Below are 22,076 nucleotides of genomic sequence, written 5' to 3'. Positions count from 1 at the left end.
ACTTTGAGCTGTTCCCATAGCAAAAGAGGGGGGTCTTAGAGCCAGTGAAGCTGGAAAGCTACTCTGTTATCCCTTCTCAGTCCAGAGAATCCTCCTTCCAGTTATTCTGGAAAACCATCCTTGTTTATATATGGATATAGCTAACTCTGTATACAATTTAGAGCAAAAAAAGTGAAAGAAAAAAGAAATCAAGAACTAAGATTAACCCATCGCCCTGGGATTCCCATGTTTACAATGGAGAGCTTCCTTTTAAAAGAAAAAAAAATTTTTTTGATTATATCCTAATCAGATGCTTCAGTATCCAGACCTGAATATTAAAAACCACACTGTTGAGTGTGTGTTCAGTAGTCTTTAGGTTTCCGTCTAAGAAACACTTCCTCATCTCAACTAAAGAACTGAGGAATCACAGAAGAAGTCATGAGGATGGGAAGAGTGAGTACCACGTAACAGTGAATGTATTTCTCTCAGCCTTTTGTGCAGTGACCCCTTCTTTATTGATTTAACACACGTGCATGGAGTGACTACTCCAGGTCTAGCTCTGGGTTAAGCAGAGGGGATCTGGAGATGGGTTGGGCCTGATTCTTGATAGCAAAGAACTTGTGACACTAGACGATGCTTTATTTCCTGCGTCTCAGCGGTTGAATACTCATATGCAGAGCTAAGTTCTCAACAAAGAAGGGATCTCAGCACATTTCTTTCTGTGTTACAGAAGGACTCACTTTCCAGCTCTTGGTTGGAAGAGGACCACTGGGACACATGCACAGACACATAACCTATTTTTAGTGACTAGAGATTAGAAAGAAATTTGTTGAGGAGGCAGAAAATTTAAACTTTATTTTTTTTTAACATCACGTTATTTTTTTTTCATTTTTATTTTTGGTGGTGGGCGTAATTAGGTTTACTTAATTACTTGTTTATTCATTTTTTAGTGGAGGTACTGGGGATTGAATCCAGGACCTTGTAAATGCTAGGCATACCTTCTACTGCTGAGTTATATCCTCCCCCTAAAGCTTTTATTTTCTTAACAGAAAAAAATAATCCATTATAAATTCTTATAGATGTATGTATGTATATGTATGAGTTTTACTGCTACCTAATAAATATTGATCAATTCCCTAATTAAGAGACTTGTGAGAAAAAAGGCTCCCTTTTTTTTTTAAACATTGTTTTATTGAGTTACAGTCATTTTACAATGTTGTGTCAAATTCCAGTGCAGAGCACAATTTTTCAGTTATACATGAGCATACATATATTCATTGCCACATTTTTTTTGCTGTGAGCTACCACAAGATCCTGTATATATTTCCCTGTGCTATACAGTATAATCTTGTTTATCTATTCTACATATGCCTGTCAGTATCTACAAACTTTGAACTCCCAGTCTATCCCTTCCCATCCACCTCCCCCTTGGCAACCACAAGTTTGTATTCTATGTCTATGAGTCTGTTTCTGTTTCATATTTATTTTCTCAATTTTTTTAGATTCCACATATGAGCAATCTCATATGGTATTTTTCTTCCTGTTTCTGGCTTACTTCACTTAGAATGACATTCTCCAGGAACATCCAAGTTGCTGTAAATGATGTTATGTTGTTGTTTTTTATGGCTGAATAGTATTCCATTATATAAATATACCACATCTTCTTTATCCAGTCATCTGTTGATGGACATTTAAGCTGTCTCCATGTCGTGGCTATTGTAAATAGCGCTGCTATGAACATTGGGGTGCAGGTGTCATTTTGAAGTAGGGTTCCTTCTGGATATATGCCCAGGAGTGGGATTCCTAGGTCATATGGTAAGTCTATTTCTAGTCTTTTGAGGAATCTCCATACTTTTTTCCACAGTGGCTGCACCAAACTGCATCCCCACCGGCAGTGTAGGAGGGTTCCGAAAAAGGGCTCCTTTTGTCTGAGATAAGTTGTATTTGCTCAAACTGTTAAAATAAGTATTTAAACAGGGTACTGACATGTAAGTAAATTATAAATAATAAAGGTATTTATAATATTTTTGTATGAACTAAATGTTAAAAGGCTTCTTTAAGGAATTATGATGAAAACGTAACAGGATAGTTTTAAAAATAATGACCAATTGTCCGGTTTATACCTGAGTTGTGTCTTACAATGCTCTTTTCCCATAATAACCAAAATCTATTTTTCTATATTATTTGCAAAAATGTTCTTGTAGTTATTGGGTTTCCAAATGTTGAGTAGTATTTCCTGTTGAATTATATACTCCATACCTAGCTGAATAGTTGACATACCAATCTGCTGTCTATAAGCCAGTTAAATCATTTTTAATATATCTGTTTAGCAGACATTTCTTTGAGTTTCAGATTTATTTTACTTGCATCTTCTACATTTAGTCAAGATTTGTATATTAAATTCTTTATTCTTAGATTTTTGAGTTAACTTCCACAGAAGACCTTGTTTTCACAATGTCATGTCAAATATAAAAAAAAGTCATTTGGCCTCTATCAGTTCTAAACTGTTTAACATTTACAAAAGTATTTGTCTCAATCAAGACTATAGACTTGAGTGTCGAGACTAATAATTAATTAAACCTGACTCTAAACCATTGTTACCTATATCTGTCTTTCGTTGTAAACATACAGATTGTCACCCAGGAAGCTTATAATATGGGATATTTGCCTTAGATACGTCGCCTTGGCACAGTTCGCAAAAACACTGGCCACATTTCCACCACTAACACCCGCCATCACACTGCAGCCAGTCAAATGCGGTACAGCTCTGTAAGGAGGTATTTAAAAGGAATGTGCAGTTAGTAAACATCCCAGGAGACTTGACATCCGTCTTCTATCTCTCTCCAGGTAGGTTTCTCTCAGAAACCCTAATGACAAAATTCTGTAATCACTGAGCCCTCCAACCTAACACCATGCTTGCCACATTGTGGGTTTCAATAAATAATGCTGAGTGAATAAATAAGTGAATAAACTACTGTGTGCCTTATAAGCAAACAAACAAAAACCAAAGCTTCTAAGAAAAACAGATTGTCACCAGAATTATATTCATTTCACCCCAAAATCACTGCACTTTTTTAGGCCAAGGACTGAGTAAAGGACAGTGACTAAATATCGCTGCTAGGAGAAATGGAAGTTGAGAAACATTTTAGGGCAAAATTTTCCTGATCAACATGACAGACAGAAAATGATGGAAGATCAGGATTGCCCAATAAACAGCTCTGTTTTCTGCAGTTCTGTTAGTTGAGATCTGTTTGTCGTCTAAACTTAATAGACTCTGCCACACACCAATGCTTTTGGTGATCGATACACGACTCCGGAAATGTATAGAAAGTTTTGGCTGGGGTTACCCTTTCCATTTGAAGATGTTGGAAGCTTATGCAGATTTCAATGAAACAGCAAATGTTTAGGGGGTGTCATTTGACTTCTGAGCTATTCATGTTCAAAACAAACAAATTAATTAATCACTTAATGGATGATATATCTATGTTACTTATTTTCTTATAAATATTTGATCTACAAGTTTTCCATGGGTGAGAGAAGAAAAGAAAAATCAGCACTTGACAGTACACGTATGAAGACAAACCACATATGCTTAATTCTAGTACAGGAAACCCACGAAGCCAAGTCTCACTTTCTGACATTCCTGTAGAGTTTCCGCTTGCTGAGCAGTCCTCCTCCTCCCCTGCAGAGGGTAATTCCTCGGCAGTGACTCCTGACTATTTGAGGTAAGGAAGATGATAATTCACAAAGCAATTCTGACTCCATAAGCTGTTTGCTGATTCTATGAGACTTAAAAGCATTTAGAAGCACATGGCCTACTGAGCTGTCTGGATTCCTTGTGCTTAAATGTACAACCACCACCAGAAAGATCCCTCCCTATCAGAAAGTGAGACAGAACAATAGAGAGTCCTGAGCCCACACTGCATCAGCCCATTTAGAAAATGTATCCAGTTGATACTGGAGTATTGGATAGTCTCCTGATGAGGAAATGCCCTTCGAGATGATCCTGCCTAGGGAAACGGACTCTCCTCACCTTGGCTCCTACTTACCACCTTGTAAAACAGTGTCTGCGGGAAGGGCACTCTCATCTCACTGAATTGTTACCGCGCAGCAAAGTCGCCTTGTCCTAGCAGAGCAGATCAGGTCCGGAGACGGCTTCGATGAGCTCAGGCTGGACCTCTCTGTGGAACTGAGGAAGTGCGCAGATGGTGAGCCGTGTCCAGGGGCCCATCCATCACCCTCTTTACCACCCTCTCCTTTGTAAGGTTCTCCCACTTCCTGGGACCACACACGTCCATGCAATGTGGGTTTTGTTTAGTTCTATATGACATTTAGCCGTATAAACTTTTCTGTGAGACTCTGTGAGGCCCTGAGTTCAGGGATCCTATCCTCCCATAACTCTTGTTCTACTTCCTTCTCTGTCTTCTCTCTCCATTGACCACCCGGCACCAGCCCGGGAGGAAGACATATGCACCCACGACAAGATCAGACAAAAGAATGACCTTTTTGTTTTTGTTTCTGTTTTTGTTTTTGCACATGACTGTATCACTCAATCCACTGTTGAATACACTATTGCTTTCATTGTTTAACTTGTAAGGAATGACCTTTATTACTCAGAGATTTTTTTTCCACAAATCTGAAAACAGCCTCTCACCAGCCTAGCTGAATCATGTTCAGTATTTCATTTTCTTAATTAGGGGCAGACCTAATGCCCCCCCCTCACCAAAAAGGAGTATAAGAGTTTATTTTTTATTTTCACTATGCCAAAATCCAGGTATTTTACCACTTTAAGAGGAAAAGATGCTGAGTTCAAAGGAAACCTTGTTAAATAAAAAGAGGTGAAAGAGAATTTCTACATATCATTGGCTTTCTTAGGACGGAGGCTGAGGTTGTGAATCTATTTTTAAGGCACCAGCCTCATAGGAGGAGGTGAAACCTAAAAATGCTTTTTCCCTTATCCTCTGCACACAGGCAGCATTTCTAATTGATGATGGAGAACAAGGAGGAAAGAGTGGGGAGGGGGCGAGCCTCTTCAAGGAGGCTCCCACTCCCTGCTCCTTGTCCTTTCTGGTATCAAAGTTAGGCCTGTGATGAAAAGGACATCTTCCTCCTGCTCCCTGGGGTGGGAATCAATGAGTGTTCACCTCCTTTTCATGTATAGCAGCTTTTCCAAGCCTTGTCTCTGCATCTGCAGAATCTTTTAAAATAACTCTCAAGGCATTATGGATTGCTATTATTATTATTATTATTATTATTATTATTATTATTATTATTATTATTATTTGATGTTGAACTAAATAACTTCTTGTATGAATCAGAAAAGTCATTATTTACATTGACTGAAGACCAGAGTCTGCCTCTGGACCACTAAATATCCCAACTATTTTGTGTTTGATATCTTACTGAGTTACGTTATTCAATCCTGCCCCTAAAGTAATTAATTTAGTGAACAAGGGCACTTCTGAGTCTCTTAATGTACTTCTGGATATTTTTGAAACCTGGATTTTAAATATTATATTATCTCCATTAAGAAATAGTTCCCTTTTTCTGTTTCCTAACACTTCACCAATAAAGACTTGTACAAGAAAAAAAAAATCTAATAACTGTATGCAATGCTGCTATGAGGTCTCTAGCCCAGGTTCTGTGTGAGTAGATTAATCTCCATAGGGTGTCCTCTTTAGTGTAATACAGACATATGCTCGACTTACTCGTAAGCACTAAAATGAGGTCAAGGGATTTTCTAATATATCCTACCTCCCTTGTATCAAGGAAAGAGTATGCAAGAAAAATCTATATAAGAGAAGCTTTAAAAAATATTTTCTAGTGCATAAATCATGAAAAACTCTATTCTGCTTACTCCAGACTTTTTGGAGCTAGAAATTCTAGAGCACATGCTTCTGACATCTTTCATTACGTCATTGTGTGGCAGAGAATTAAAATCCCCAAAAGGTGGCCAAGAGGCAAAAGAAAAGATGCTCAACATGACTAATCATCAGGGAAATGCAAATCAAAACCACAGTGAGATAACACCTACACCTGCCAGAACGGCTACCATCAAAAAGACCAGAAATAACAAATGTTAACAAGGATGTGGAGGAAAGTGAGCCCTAGTACACTGTTGGTGGGAATGTAAATTCGTTTTGCTGCTGTTGAAAACAATATGCAGGTTTCAAAAAACTAAAAATAGCACTACCATAAGATCCAGCAATTCCACTCCTGAGTATATATCCAAAGAAAATAAAGCATTAACTTGAAAAGATCATGCATTCAATGTTTGTAGCAGCATTATTTGCAATAGCCAAGATATAGAAGCAGTCTCAGTGTCTATCAACAGATGAATGGATAAGAAGTTGTGATATATATATATATGTATATATTAATTAATATACTATATTTATATATAATATATATAATGGAATAGTTTTTAGCCATAAAAAGACTGATGTTCTGCCAATTTCAATGACATGTATGTACCTAGAATTCATTATGCTTAGAGAAAGAAGTCAAACAATGACAAATACAGTACGATATCACTTAAATGTGGGATCAGAAAAATAAAATAAAGTAGCAAATACAACATAAAGACTCACAGATATAGAGAACAAACTAATGGTTACCAGTGGGAAGAGGGAAGAATGGTTTCGGCTATTAAATATGTTTTCCTTGGGACATGTTTGAGTGGTGGGCAGATAAGGGAGGCAGAGAGGAACCTGGAATTTTTTCTAGACGTCAGCCTCTATCAGTTTTCCTGGGTCATACTTGTTTATACATCTTATGGCAAATTCTGACAGCACATCAAATTTCACTTTGTGAAGTTAAAACAACTCATGAAATTTTGAGAACGATGATGGTAGTGGAAGCAAGGACAGCAGTTGTAATGTTAATAGTGATGTCAGTTAGAGAGGCAGGATTTGTAGCGGTTGGGTACAGATACTGGAGACAGACTAGTGTTGAATCTCCTCTGGGTCACAGATTATCTGTATTACTCTGAACAGTTTACTTAACTCTCTATACCTTGTAAGATTGTTACAAAGATTAAGTGTATTCATGCAAAAATAATTTCAAACAAAATCTGGAACTTTTAAGGACTCCATGTATTAATTAGCATTATATTAGCAATAATTATCATTATAGGAAATGATTCCTAGCTTAGATTAATCCCCTTTGTAAGGTTTTGTCTGGTCACTCAATTTCCTCTAACATTTATCTTTCTATAAATGCCACTGTTTCCTGAATGGACTGATCACTTGTTTTGTGCTATAAGTTTTGCAGCTCCATTCCTGATCTTTTACTTTTCTCTCAGTATAAAAAGTCTATCTTATTCATTATGATGATATGATGATGATAATGATAATGAAAATGACCCCACGGATGACAGCCTATGGCTACAGTAACCAACAGATTATAAGCCAAATGTGAAGTCACATTTCGATGCGGTGAAACACGCGGACAATGGCTCGGCGGATCTCCTTGGTCTTGGCGCTATAAGTGAGAGGGTTGAGCACAGGAGGTACAAAGAGGTAGACATTGGACAAGACGACATGTATGTAGCGTGGGGCATTTTTCCCAAAGCGGTGCACTGTGGAGACCCCGATCATTGGCACATAAAACGCAAGTACAGCCAAGATATGTGCCACACACGTGTTGAGAGCTTTGAGGCGTTCTTCATGGGAAGCAATGGCCATGACCGAGCGCAGAATGAGCACATAGGAGAGGAAGATACATAAGAGGTCCATGCCAAAGGTGGATATGAGAACAAAGAGTCCATAGATGCTGTTGATAGTGATATCAGCACAGGCCAGCTTCATCATGTCTGGGTGAAGGCAGTAAGAGTGGGAAAGGACATTGGATCTGCAGATAGGCAGCCTCTTGATGAGGAAGGGAAGGGGAAAGAGGGTGACGAAGCTCCGAGCAATCACCACTAAACCCATTCCAGCAATGACTTCGTTGGTGAGCACAGTCGCATAGCGCAAGGGGTCACAAATGGCCACGTAGCGGTCAAAGCTCATGGCCAGCAGAATGCCTGACTCCATCATGGAGAAGGAATGGATGAGAAACATCTGGATGAGACAGGCATGGAAATCAATGTTGCGGGCATTGAGGCAGAAGGTCCTGAGCACGGTAGGCAGTGTGGCCATGGACATGGCCACATCACTGAAGGACAGCAGGGACAGGAAGTAGTACATGGGCTCGTGCAGGCTGGGCTCCACTCGCACCGCCTGCAGGATCACTGCTTTGCCCCCAAGAGCCACGGCATACATCACACAGAGGGGACCGGCTAGCCAGATCTGAGAACTCTCCAGACCCGGAATGCCAGTCAGAAGGAAGAAAGCAGGGTGAGTGACGTTGAACAATCCCATGACAAGAGGAAGCCAGAGAGCTTTTCAGGGTCAGACCTTCTGATTGAGAGATTTGTGAGAATTGCACTTACTGGAGGAGAGGGAATCAGGGAGTAAAAGACACAGCAGGAGGTGTCTACACAGTATGAGCTGATGCACTCGTGAAATCACTGGTTCGGGGACACTACAGGCAAACTTCTTTTCTTCATGTTTTATGATCATCAAGGCATGGGCTGGGCTATTGTTTTCTGGAATATTTTATGGCCTGGGCTCTGTTTTATGGAAAAAGGAAGATATTGATAAATGCTTAAACATATCAGTCACCAAGAAAAAACTTTAACGATATTGTCCACAATTTTAACTGCTTTACAAGCATCATTGAATGCAAATATGTTAACTACAAATAATAGCTAGTTTTTATAGGACACTGAGAGTTTGAATGGAAGTAAGTTAATTACAATTCATAGATAGTTATTATAAAAGGGCACTATGAGTTTGAGCCATCAATAACTATTGGAAATTTAAAAATTTCCCCTGAAAATGTCATTTAATTCAGTGGTGTCACTGATAAATGAAAGTATTCCCCAGAGCTGGTTTGAATGATCATGTGTGTACACTCAGGATGGGGAAGGCGCAGTGGGACTTGGAGGGAACTGACCCCCTCTGGACATCAGCCTTTCATTGGAAGAGTTGCTACAAAAAAACAAAAAGAATTTATTTCATTGTGCAAAGGCATAAGGCACCCCTGTTTTGGGGGAAAAAATATGAATTCTCCCTTAAATCTGCTCTAGGTACACTAACATTCAGCCTGTGGGACAGCATTGTTCCAAATAGAGATTTTCACACCCTTACACACAGTCATATGGACTCTCAAAATACACAATTCACACAGACACATTCATGTACCTTCACGACAGCCTCATGCTGGATCCCATTCATACTCTGTAAAAGCACTCACTCACATCTCTCTCTGTCTCACAAACTTACTTTTATTATACAAATATGTGTTTGGCACTCCCTCTTGACTTTTGTACACTTTAACATGCACATGTCCTGCTCGTACTCTCTGTCCACACTGACATATATGCCGCATTCACACCTGCATAACACTCAAGAGCACACATCGGTTCGTGTCCTCACACAGCAAACACTTCCACCTGCATGTTCATAGACTCCTACCTGCTCACAGCTACTAACCCGCTCACCCACACAGACACTCCTTCCAACCTCACGTGTTGCATTTACTCAGTTTTTCTTACAGTGGCACGTCTGTGTTACTTACCCAATTCCTAGAGGCCAACCCACAGCTACTTCCCTCTGACAGTGATATTTTTCGTTCCCCTATCATTCTCCTGTTTTTGAAACCCTTCCATGTTGACTCCTTGATGATGGATAGAGGTTGAGAAGGCAAAAAGCTTTTCACCTGGCAGATGTGTTTCAGGCTTATAAAGCACCCTTCTCTGTGGCGGGGAGGGAACCCCAGAAATATGTACCACTATTATCCTTTTCCTTTCCTCTTTAACCTCTGACAAAGCAAGGCCAGAGCATGATCTCAGAGTCCTTCCTGATGGGAATGGCAGAGGAAGGGGGCCTGGGAACCTTAGGTACCTGAAGGCCACAGAGATGCTGCAATGCTTTGTCATGCAACATCAACACTCTGGGAAAGACTCCTGGACTTTCTCCATCAATATAGAACTCAGACCTTCTCCAGATTTGTAAAAAGGTAGTGGCCACTTGTCTGAGTTGGATTGATTACACCCCTTCTGGTCCTAGAGTTCGGTCCGTGCAGGCACGTCTCCCCTTCAGAACTGTGATTCCTTGGGATCCAGGACTCCAAAGTTCTCCATCTCTTGTTTTACCCACCTGACTACAATTCCTCCTTACACAGCTTCATGGAAGGTAAGGAGCAAAAACAGGTGAGGACTGAGCTAATGTAAAGGAAACAGGAAGAAAAGGGAGAAGGAAACAGGCTTCAGTGAAACCAGGATTCTGTGAAAGGCAGAGCCAAAGGCATTCTGGGTTTGACTATCTACACCTTAGTATCCATGGCAAAAAGGCTGCCTGACAGTCTCAGGATCATATCCTTTATCATATCTGGCAGCCACTAAACTTGGCGGTTGTCTAGATGCAAGTGAAGAAAAGAACGCAGTGAGAGAAAACCAATGCTTATGGAGCATGTGCTATGTGCCAAACACTCTGCATGGACCTTTACAACCATCTACTTTTTTAATCCTCGACAGAAGTGGAAACTAAGGCTCACTGCGGTGAGCTTGCCTCACAGAGTAGATCAAGGAGCTGATAAACCTCAGTGTAAATAAAGATACATAAGACTCTCTAAAAAAGGATATGAAGACCCCACTGAGGTCTGAGAGGCATCACAAAGATGCTGGAAAGGACATGGATAAAGAAAATAGAGGTGCATGTGTCTGGATGGAGATTTCTCAGGTATCCTTGAAGAGAGAGGGTGGCTAAAGGCAGATTCATGTGGTGAAAATGATGTAAAAAGTACCTGCATTCAATGCTGGACTCAATTTCTTCTGACCCCACAACCCAGAGCCTTTCTTTAACTGAAGCCTTATAGGAACCAGGATGGTGTAGGGGAACAGGTACTGGCCTGGGAATCTAACGTCCTGTGATTTAACTGTGCTCTGGCATGTCCTGGCTGTGTAAGCTTCAGCAAATCTGTTTCTCTTTCTACACCTCAATCTCTTCTTTTTTATAACTATCTCTATGGAAATTTTAAAATATCCTTTATGGCTTTGATGTTCTTTTATTTTCCTTCTTAATTTTTGGTCAAGCAAAGAATAGCTGTGACGATTTGCTAGCGATGCTAAGGACAACAAAAATAAGGTAGAGATGGGACTGGAAGTGTGTATAGAAAGGGTCTTCTAAGAGCCATAGTATTGGGGGCTTTTTTTTTGAAGGGGTAATTAGGTTTGTTTGTTTGTTTATTAAATAGAGGTACTAGGGATTGAACCCAGGACTGCATGCTTGCCAAACACACACTCTACTACTGAGCTATACCTCCCCCCAAAAGCCATAGCTGTTAATCTACATCATGGATTATAAAAAAATCTAGAAATGCTTATCTATCCATGCTCATCTAAAGTTTATAACTAGCTGATTTCTCCTGCTTTTATAATCTCCTGGGTGACTTTTACATATTGTTTCTCAGAATTCATAAGGTAAGACCATGTGAGCTGGCTCTGCTGTTAGAGTCGTGGAACTGGTAGTAACCACTTTGCTCCTGGATTTCTGAACCTTTCTTGTACTCAGAGTCCTGCTTTCCTCTCTGAACTTGCAACAATGTTAATGAGTCAGAGAAACATGGATCTCAAGGAAACTGATTCTGGAAAGGGAACAATCTAGAGAATACAGTGAATTACCCAGAGTCACACAATCAGATAGTGCCATGGCAAGAACCACAAGTCCACAGAACTTTCCACCTGCTCTGCCCACTCAGCTCAGATGCTTCTATCTGATAACCACCACTCAGTCTCTCCCTCAGCACCTCACCCTACCCCTTTCCCAGTTTAACCCTTTCTTGGGGCAGGCTTCAGGACAGTCCGCTAGCTCACCCCGACTGGGTTTCAGAACTCACCAGAAGACAGACAGATGAGAGACACCCACAGAACTACACTTCCTTCTCTCCAGCTGCGACAGTGCGTTCACGCCGGCCTCTTTTATGTTTCATTCTAAGACCCTGGAGAGAGAGCAAAGAGTGATGCTGACTTCATGTCTGAAAACACATCAGGAAGGCTCTAGTCTCCTGAGGTTTTCCACGACTACTGAGAATAAAGCACATACTCTTAGCTGAAAAAGAACTCAGCAACCTGCCAGAGCAATTCTCTACCCAATGCAAGACACCGTCTGGTGGCCGCTGGGCAGGCATATAAGAGAGGAGCTCGTTACCTTCTAAGAAATCCCAGCATTTTGTGATCTGTTGACCTAGTACGACAAATAAGGGCTAATGAGAAAATAAGTTTACTTTTCTTACTCCTTTAAATGTACTGAAAGGATTAGTTCTTTCCTTACCCTTGGATGAGAACTCAGTTCCCTATGGTCCTGGTCACATTCAGAAAATAAAACATCCTCTGGTGACTATTAGACTGCTCAGCCTCTTGGGACAGTCACGCTTTCCAGGGTTCAGAGGCACAGCCTTTCGTCTTCTCCCATCCTTCACTTGCTAAGCATGTTCTCTGGCTCCTCCTCCCCTGAGAAGCCACAAGGGCAAGGGGAAGATTCACAGTTGATTATGGTTCAGTTAGCTGCTGTCATGTGTCCCAGGCATGCTAAGTGTTTAGAGCTGACTCTTTCTTTCATTGGGTGCTTTCCTTGATGAATGAAGAGCCTTCTCCCCATCTTTTCCTTCTCCACTTGATTTAAACTAATATATGGTTGCCTTTGATTCCATCCACAAGCCAGGCCCCCTTTGTAAAACCATACATTCTTCTGGCCAAGATCTCAGACAACAGCACGCTGTAACATGTAGCCCACCCAGGAAATGGTTGCAACAAATGCCCTACCGCAGAACAGGAATAGGCTCCCATTCAATCCTGCTATCAGAACAGCAAGGGAGCTTTTATCGCTCTATTCAGATTTTCAGACATAAGTAAGGAACCAGTCTGCTATGCCTCGCTTTCCCCAAACCTCAGGGGACGTTTGTTTCCTGAGCAGAATTCTCGAGGATCCTCTCTTTTGCTTCAAGGGAAGTGCCGTGTAACTCCCTGCCCCGTTCTTGGGTGTGAGGTGAGGCCTCGCTCTTTCCAGTGGTTCTCTTCAGGAACCTCTACTTACATCCTAGAATTCATAACTCCTTCGAGTCTGTAATTAGGGCAGGATTTCTCAGCCTCAGTGCTGTTAACATTTTGGGAGGGATAGTTCTTTGTTGTAATGTGACGTCTTGTGCATTGTGAGATATTTAGCAGCATCTCTGGTCTTAACCTAATAGATGCTCTACCCCATTTTTGACAACCAAAAATGTTTCTAGACGTTACCAAATGTCCCCTGAGGGACAAAATAGCCCCTGGTTGAGAACTACTGAATTCAGAGGAGTTTACAAGTCAGGTAACCAGTTCTATGAAAATGAATTCACAATTTCCCCATGGTTGTCCATTAAGAATATAATATCCATTGTCTTCATGTATTAGCTATGTTAAGATATGCAGAAGCCATTTAAAAATTCTGTTCCACATGCAAAACATCTCAAACAGTTAGATTAGAATTCTTCCTCTCAAAAGGCCATTTTCTGAGCTCAGTTAAGCAATTTTGTATTTGTCTATTCTCTGTTATCAAATCATTCCCTCTGCAAGGATTGAGCTGTTGCGTGTACACAAGACCCTTCACTGCTCCTCTTCTGAGTGATCTCTCTTCACTCCAAGACTTATAACATTTGTTTCTGTCTTTCTGAACCTCTTGCAGATTCTGAAACAAATATGCCATTTCACTTAATCACAACTCTGCAAGGTCCTAGAAGAGATCAATAGAGAATGTAATATAAGCATTTATTAGGCTAGGAATCTTCCACAGGGCAATTTAAGCTGGGAGATAGTAGATAAGGAGCCAGCCAGATGAAGGGAAGAGCCTCCAAGACTTGGGGAACAGCACTTGTGAAGGCCACGTGTAAGGAATCAACCTTGAATATTCAAGGAACTGAAAGATCATTAAAGTTGCAACAAAAAGAACAAAGGGGCAATGGCTCAAGATAAAGTTTGAAAGAAGGGAGTTGTCATATCACATAGGGTCCTCTGGGCCATACAGAAGGTTGGACTTGATGGTAATGGAAATGGAAATAATATAATGAAATTTTCCTTAATGCATTTCTGTAATTTGCAGAGTGGATTGGGTTAGGGCTGAATAACATAGGGAAATCAGTAAAGGCTGCTATAATGATCTAAGGTTGACATGTTGATATTCTGATGAGAGAATAACTGGGAATGGGAAGAAGTCACACCAGTTTAATGCAAATGTGTTGAGTTAAGCTGTGCATAAATAAAAGATCACTGCACAAAACAGTGATAGAAATTTCTTTCAGTGTTCAGAAGTACTCACTTTCCAGCTCTTGGTTATGGACCTCTGGGGCATGGGCACACACATGCACAACCTGTTTAAAGTGACTCTGAATTAATAGATAAAATTATTCAGGAGGCAAAAAAAAATTATAAGCTCTTATTTTCCTAATAGACATAAAAATTCATTATATATACGTATGTGTGTATTTATGGATGGATGGATAGATGTGTATGTTTTTGAGTATGTCTGGTATAGTTTTTGAGTATGTCCTAACTACTTTTTTGAGGATGTCTGGCTATGTTAATGAGACTGAAGAGTACAGAGATAAGTAAGACAGGCTTGCTGCCCATGAATTGCTTGCAGTCTAGTTGAGGATTCAAGCTGCCCAAAGTAACTTATATGATTAAGGTACATTCCAAGTACAATGAGGACACAAAGCAGATGTGGAACAGTTCTACTTGTGTGAAGGAAAAGCTGGGCTGGTCTAACAAGATAACTCACAGGTCTAGGAATGTGAAGGAGAGGCTGGGCTGGGCTAACAAGATAACTCACAAGTCTAAGTATTGGAATACTGATCTGAGTTCTGCTGGACTAACTTGTAAATCTAAGTTAATTAGTGTTGGTTTGCTGTTCATGTTTTTTTGCTAGCCAGCTAGGTTTTCAAAGAGACATATCTGGCTTTGGAATGTTGGTTTGCTGCCTCCCCGCCTCCACTTTTGTGATGATAATGCTGCTAAAGCTGTTGCATGCCTATTGGCCTAATACCCCAAGCTTGTACTTTACCCTATAAAACCTCATGCGCACATCTTGGAGGTGCTCAGAGCTTCGGAGCAGAAGGCCCTCTGAGCCCGCTGGCGTAATACATCTGAGTACTCCAACCCTCCGAGTGGTGCTTGTTTCTTGACTGGCCTGTCGTTTCCGTAACATTTCGGGTTCAAGAGAATCTTAGACAAAACATTTCTTTAGACCATGGCTGATGCACATGATATTTTGAAGCTAAACATTGGATTTTACATTGATTCTGCTGAATACAAACACTGAGTAAATAAGCAATGCGTATTATCATATAATTTTCAGAACAATTCATTTTATATACTCTTTGAAATAAACAAGTGAGGTAGCTGAATCAGAGATCCCATTTTACAGTTGAGGAAATTAAGACTGAATTCAGTCTACTCACTCAAGGGTCACCTCTTTGGATGGGGTAAGTAACCTTGTAGGAGTAATCATTTCACAGTGTCTGTGTGTAACAAGTCATCATGTTGTTCACCTTAAACTTACACAAAGTTATATGTCAGTTACAACTCAATGAAGCTGGGAAAATGAAAGAACAAAGGGAAAAAAATGCCACCTCTAATTTGCATTTCTCTCTATAGAGGAGTTATGGGCACCGAGGGAGAAGAAATATTTCCTAATACGAGATTCTGATTTAAGGAAATTAGTTATTAGTTCAAATACTCATTTATTAATTTGTTCACTCCTGATTTCCTTCTGTTATCACTTATTATGGATTACTCATCCAGGTTCTCACTAATTCTTTCATATTGCTCTCATCATCAGCCACGCTCTGAATGGAGGAGACACAGTATGTCTGATGTGGATGGGCAAAGTGTTTGACAAGGTTGCGGCTTTAGGGAGCTCAGATTCCATGAGGGGAGAGCAGATAGACATGAAAGAGTGAAGGGAGGTCACAGGAGAGATATAAACAAAGGGCCACTGAGTTCAACGGTGGTTGGCAGGTCCAAGTGCCTACATATTTCAGGGCCTCCTGTGTAAAAAGAACATGCCAAGAATCCTGAAGTCTAGTTCTGACTGCTTTAGTATCGTAGCTGTTGTATGAGTCAGTGTTCTTCAGATAAACAGAACCAATAGAATACGTGTACAAAAAGATTTCTTAAATTTATTATAAAGAACTGACTGTCACAATACGGAGACTCAGGAGTCCAGACGCAGGAGAGCCAATGGCACAGTTACCGTCCGAGTCTGAAGCCCCGAAAACCAGGAGAGCCAGTGGTGAAAGCTGCAGTCCCCATCTGGAGGGTCTCCAAAGGCAGGAGAGGGCTCATAGCCAGCTCTAAGATGATCAGACAGAGAATTCTTTCTTAGGCACTCAGCTTTTTATTCTATTCAGCAATTCAGTGGATTGGATGAGGCCCAGTCACACCGGGGAGGACCGTGTGCCTTACTCAGTTTATCCATTCAAATGTTAATCTCATCCAGAACTACCCTCACAGACACACCCAGAAATAACGTTAAACCAAACATCCAGATGCCTTGAGGCTCAGTCAAGTTGACCCATGAAATTAAGCATTACAGTTATCAGACTCTAAAACTCAGCTTTTCAAGCAGCAAGGTAAGAAGGGCTTTGGATCCTGATTGCATCGAAACTGCTCACCCAAGCTAAACTTGCATGCTGATAATGCTGTGATTCCCAGCCCGCAATTACTCCATCTGTGCCTCTGTCTTTTTCAGAATTGTGCAAGCCCATAACCAGAAGCCCCAGCCTTGTTACCAAGTGTCTTGAAGTTTGTTCCCTGGTCCTTTTGGAAAAACCTCCTAACATTGTAGTAATATTTGTCATTCTCTAAGTTACTCTTGAAAAGAGATAATTTTTCTGTCTCTAGAGAACATTGACATGGTTGATTTTTGGATGAAACCCAAGATGGTCCAGGCAGGTGCTGGCCCATATACTAGACTAAATGTTTGATCCTTTCACAAAAAGCATAACACTGACATCCATTGATCCTTTCCTCCTCTGGTGTTCGGATGGTTCTTCCTCCAACACAAATCTTCCAGGGCTTCTAGATCTACCAAAGAGTCAGGACATAACCCTGCAGAGCATCTTGAGAAATCTGCGGTGTCGGAGCCAGCCGACAATGAGCAGGTCCAAAAACCTGTGCTGCAGGACTGAGAAAAGAAAGAAGACAACAAGACAACAAAGGTGGGGTTGAGAGGGACACACTCTAAGTCCGCAAGACGCAAGACTCAGAATGGACCCCGAGTTTATTTCCAGCAGTCAATTTATACAATTTTGACAATTCAAAGCATGCATTCCTTCACGTAGGCATAAGCATTGTAACCTTTACCCTAATCGTAAACCACCATGTGCTAAGATTGTTAACTTGTGTGCTGATTATATCTTCTTTAATAATGTCACTGGTATCCTATTTGCATAGGATGTCCTTAAGGCTTAAGATTCCTTGACGCAAACATCTTCAAGGGGTGGCGGGACAGAGATTGTCTTTAACAGATAAACCTCAAAGCCTGACGCCAGCACTCAAGATTTATTATCCTGTTAGTGCCGACCGTCCTCAGGTCATGAGTTGGCTCCCCACACTGCGGCAGATCTCCTTTGTCTTAATGGAATAGATAATAGGGTTGAGCATGGGAGGCACAAAGAGGTAGATTATAGACGAGGATATGGACAGCATGGGGCAGGCCAGCTCCAAAGCGATGCACAAGGGACACACTCACCATAGGCACATGGAAGATGAGCACAGCTAGGATATGGGACACACACGTATTGAGTGTCTTGAGGCACTCCCCTCGGGAGGCGATGGCTAGCACTGATTGAAAGATGAACACATAGAAGATGAAACTGAGTGCAGAGTCCAGGCCGAAGGTGAATAGCACAATGGACCACCCATAGTGGCTATTAAGGGAGACATCAGAGCATACCAGCCTTATCATAACTGCATGAAGACAGTAGGCGTGGGAGAGAATGTTCTGGGGGTGACAGAAGGGCAGTCTGCAGCAGCAGTGGTAAGACCAGGGTGAGAGCAAAGCGTCGGAGGACAGCACTCAGGCCCATCACCACGACGCGGGCGTTAGTGAGCACGGAGGCATAGCGCAGTGGGTTGCAGATGGCCACATAGCGATCGAAGGTCATAGCCAGAAGGATGCCAGACCCTGTCCGAGCAAAGAGGTGGATGAAAAACATTTGGGCCAAGCAGGCATTAAAGGCAATCACTCGGGCATGGAAGCAGAGGGCAGCTGATAAATTATGGTGCAGACAAGCCAAAGCAAATTGCAAAAGCTTAAGAAAAATTGAGAAAGGAAAACTATAACATTGAAGACATTCTATTCATTACCTTATTTTTCCTATGGGTGGTTAAAAAGCAGCATTCTTTAATTTCCGTAACAGACCATTGTTTTCCTTCTCACAGACTTTCGAACTCAAGAGTAGATGATGAGAAATGTTGCCTTTACATCAGACCAAATGAGGTTGTGAGAAAGGCTGATAAGAGTCATCAGTGCATTTTACATCTTTCCCTTTGGTCTCTTGCACTGCAGAGTTTCAGAAACAACCATTCGAGGAAGGAGCTACGTTTAGGAATATTGCACAGTATTTCTATGGCGCATCCAAGACCCTCCCAGAGCCTGGGCTGAGTGGCTTTGCCTACTAGTTTTGGAATTTGTTAGATCCCTTCTGTCTTTCATGAATCATTCCTAATGTTTCAGTTTAATTACCCACTACTGAGTACTTTATTATTTTATGTTTTCCTTGGGGGGAAAATGTTTTTCTGCCAGAAAATTTTCAGTTTATATCAATGAACAATCAGATGGGAAATCAGAGAGAAATTCTCTACCCGAGGGATATGTGTTTTGGACAACAGATTCCGGGAACTACTGCTGAAGGATGGAGATGCTGAGTAAGGGCACTGGGTCTGAAGAGGCAGAGAGGAGGAACTGGATAAGCCCTGGGAAACCCGTCCAACATAATGAGCTCTGATTAGTACTGCACAAAGGAACTGACACTGAGGGTTTTAGAGGAGACTGTCTTAAGGAGACACATGCCCCCCCAACTTCTTGAGCACCCCACCCTTGAGTTTCATTTCATCATGTCACATATTCCACTATAAGGAAGTCTAAAATTGTCTTAACTAAAAGCCAGCTGCCACAGAATCCGGCCACTTGTAGTACCTCTTTCCTGTCCTCATTGGAGATGATGCTTGAGTTCAGCTGAGTGTTCTTTTCTATTCCTTAATAATTTTTCTCCATGTTCATGCCAAGCAAAAAGTGGGAGCAAAGGATGGAGAGAGAAGTGAAAAGTCAGAGGGAGAAAGATCAAAGGGCAGCAGGAAAGGCAGAGAGTGGGGAAGAGACAGAGAAAAAGAGATAAAGAATATAGAAGAAACAATATAAAAATGGGAAGGAAAAGGGCATGCAGGTCCAAGAAGGGATTTTAAAAAGACAGTGGCTGGAACATTGAACCTGGAGAGGGAGAAGGAAGAGAAGACAAATAAGAAGACAGAGGAACAGCTACAAGGAAGTGCCCCAGCCTGACCCAGGTGCTCCAGGACGATGGGGCTGTGTTTCCCCCAAGCTAGGCCAAGGCTGTAGCAGACCCCACACACATCGCGTTGCGCAGAAGCTGCCTCTCAGGCTCTGAGCGGTGGAGGGGCTGTGGCAAGCTGTGATATCTCCCAGCTAAACCCTGTTGGGAACAGGCTCCTTGCGGTGGGGTCCCAGTGGACACCTCTTGCTCTATTCCCATGGGTGTTTCAGACCTGTCTGCAAAGGCCAAGGCAACACAGTTGTAACCCAGCAGGACCCTACAGGACCTTCCTGGGGCACACTCCTCCCCATGTCCTCTGCCTGCTCTTGTTTCTGGAAAAGCCTTAGTCTCCCAGGCCTCCCCGGAGTCACAAAGGCCTGGCTCAAGAATTAATGATTGAAAGTGAGACAGGAAGGGGGCAGGGCACAGCCATTCAAGGAATGCTACAGCAGTTAACATCAAACAGGTGAAAGATTCAACCCCCAGGAGGCCTTGAGGCTTAAGATGGTGGTAGGTACGCCCATTGTAATATATTAACATGGTGACTAACATGCCCACAGGCCCATGGCAGTCCTAAAAGGTTAACCACAAAAGGTCAAAGAGTGGGAAATGGCCAACTTCCTGGGAATCCCAGCCCCTTCCCCAGACTAGTTAGACTGGTCCTTCCACTTATCAGCATATGAAGCCACTGAGCCCATAGAAACTGGTAACTGGGTGCCTCAGTGCCTTGCGGCCACAGCCCCCTCTCTCTGGCCGACACTGTCTATGGAATGTGTACCTACTTTTAATCTGAGCACCCAACCCCCACACCTTGTGGCCTTTCTCTTGCCTTTCAATGAATCTCTCTGAATAAATCTACCTGTACTCAACTGTGGCTCACTCTTGAATTCTTTCCTGCGCGAAGCCAAGGACCCACACTTGGCGGGGCACGTCCCACGGGCTCAGCCGGAGCCGGGGACACGGCCCTCCTCACGCCCCACATCAGTTTTTCCTGCATCAAAAGGATGTGAACATGTAGTGACCAAAGTAGCAGTTGGGCCAGGAGAACTGGTACCAATTTAAACAGTAGATCAATTGTATGGTGGTCACAGAATCTTTAGCTCCTCCCTGAAATACACAGATAACAGTATCTGATGCACATTTCCTTAGTCATTTTGCAGGTACTAAAATCCCTATCAAATGGAGGAAGTTAACTACTGAATGACTATGAGCACGCAGCCCCAGACCTACTGGAGGCCGAGGATTGATAATGTTAATCCCTGTGACACTGCTCTATCAGAGGATTGTGCTCAAGCTGATCACAAATCCTGCAACTCCCCTTCCTCACCTTGCCTTTAAAAATGCTTTCTTGAAACCCATAGGAGAGGTAGGGTTTTTGCTCTTTAGCTGCCCCAGATTCCTTGTCCTGTGCCTTACACTAAATGCTGCACTTTCTGCTGCCACCACCAGGTGTCAGTAGACATCAGTAGATTGACTTCCTGTGCGTGGGCCAGGGTACCCAAGTTTGCTTCAGTAACACCTCTTCCCCTCTAGCTGAGCAGGGCTTATCTGCCTCCATTCCAAGTCCTCATGGCACCTTAGATCCTCTCAAGAATGGGTCCCAAGGAACCTCGGGCAGGTGAGGAGTGTGAGTGCCAACAATATAACTCATTCTTCCTGACCTTCATCTCTTGGGTTTCTTTTTTCCAAGCCGAGTCCCCACTCCAGGGCTCTCTTCTTATGGAAACTTCAGAAGCTGGGATGTAGGGTTGGTTAGAGTCATAGGTGATAGAAAATACAATAATCATCAATGATGCTCAGTGTTTACAATGTTCCTTGGACTCCGCTAAGAATTTCATGTGCTTTGTCTTTTTCAATCCTAACAATCAAATTTGGAGAGAAATATTATCTTCCCATTGTACAAATGAGAAAAAATGAGTTGCCCAGGAGGTCAAATTAAGTTCGAATTTATAGTACCACTAAGTAGCAGAGCCGTATTCAAACACAGATCACTCATTTATTCACTGAACATTTTCAGAAAACCTAATATGAAATTTTATCCAGTAAAAACCCTGGAACAAATGGCGTCCACTTATTCATTGTTATCATTTCTATCTTTTTTTTTTCCTGTTTATCCTTTTTTTCCCTATATAATTTATAATTGATTGTCTCTCTGCTTTTGCCTCTGTTTGCAAACTCCCTCAAAAATAAACAGAGAAAACTAAAAAAGGAAAAGAATAAAAGAAGCTAAATCAATTTCTTCCATTCTTATGACTGTAAATGTTTGGCTTTCCCACAGGGCTGAGACCTGGAATACAAACCCTAGCCCCTTCCTCCGTGCCCCTCACCCAGACCCAGGCTTTGCGTCTGCTTTATGTGTGGTGTCACATGGATAAATGGGTCCCAGGCAGTTAAACTTTTAAGTTTCAATGATTACATGATTCTATAATTTTATTAAATTTTATCATTAAAATATAGTTCATATACTG

At 41.8% G+C, this 22,076-nt stretch overlaps 1 protein-coding gene and 1 pseudogene across 1 annotated transcript; both read right to left on the bottom strand.

Moving 5' to 3' along the window:
* Window positions 1-7,257: 7,257 nt before the first annotated feature.
* LOC105082472 (olfactory receptor 51I2-like) lies at window positions 7,258-8,339 on the bottom strand. Its single transcript, XM_010972037.2, has one exon. The coding sequence runs from the start codon at window positions 8,337-8,339 to the stop codon at window positions 7,401-7,403; it is 939 nt and encodes a 312-aa protein (XP_010970339.2). The 3' UTR covers window positions 7,258-7,400.
* Window positions 8,340-17,641: 9,302 nt separating this feature from the next.
* LOC105061863 (olfactory receptor 51I2-like) lies at window positions 17,642-19,827 on the bottom strand (annotated as a pseudogene).
* Between the last annotated feature and the right edge of the window lie 2,249 nt (window positions 19,828-22,076).

Source organism: Camelus bactrianus, chromosome 10 (assembly GCF_048773025.1).
Source record: "Camelus bactrianus isolate YW-2024 breed Bactrian camel chromosome 10, ASM4877302v1, whole genome shotgun sequence".
NCBI lineage: Eukaryota > Metazoa > Chordata > Mammalia > Artiodactyla > Camelidae > Camelus > Camelus bactrianus.
The sequence above is the reverse complement of the archived record's forward strand: the minus strand, read 5'-3'. Positions and strand labels throughout refer to the sequence as shown.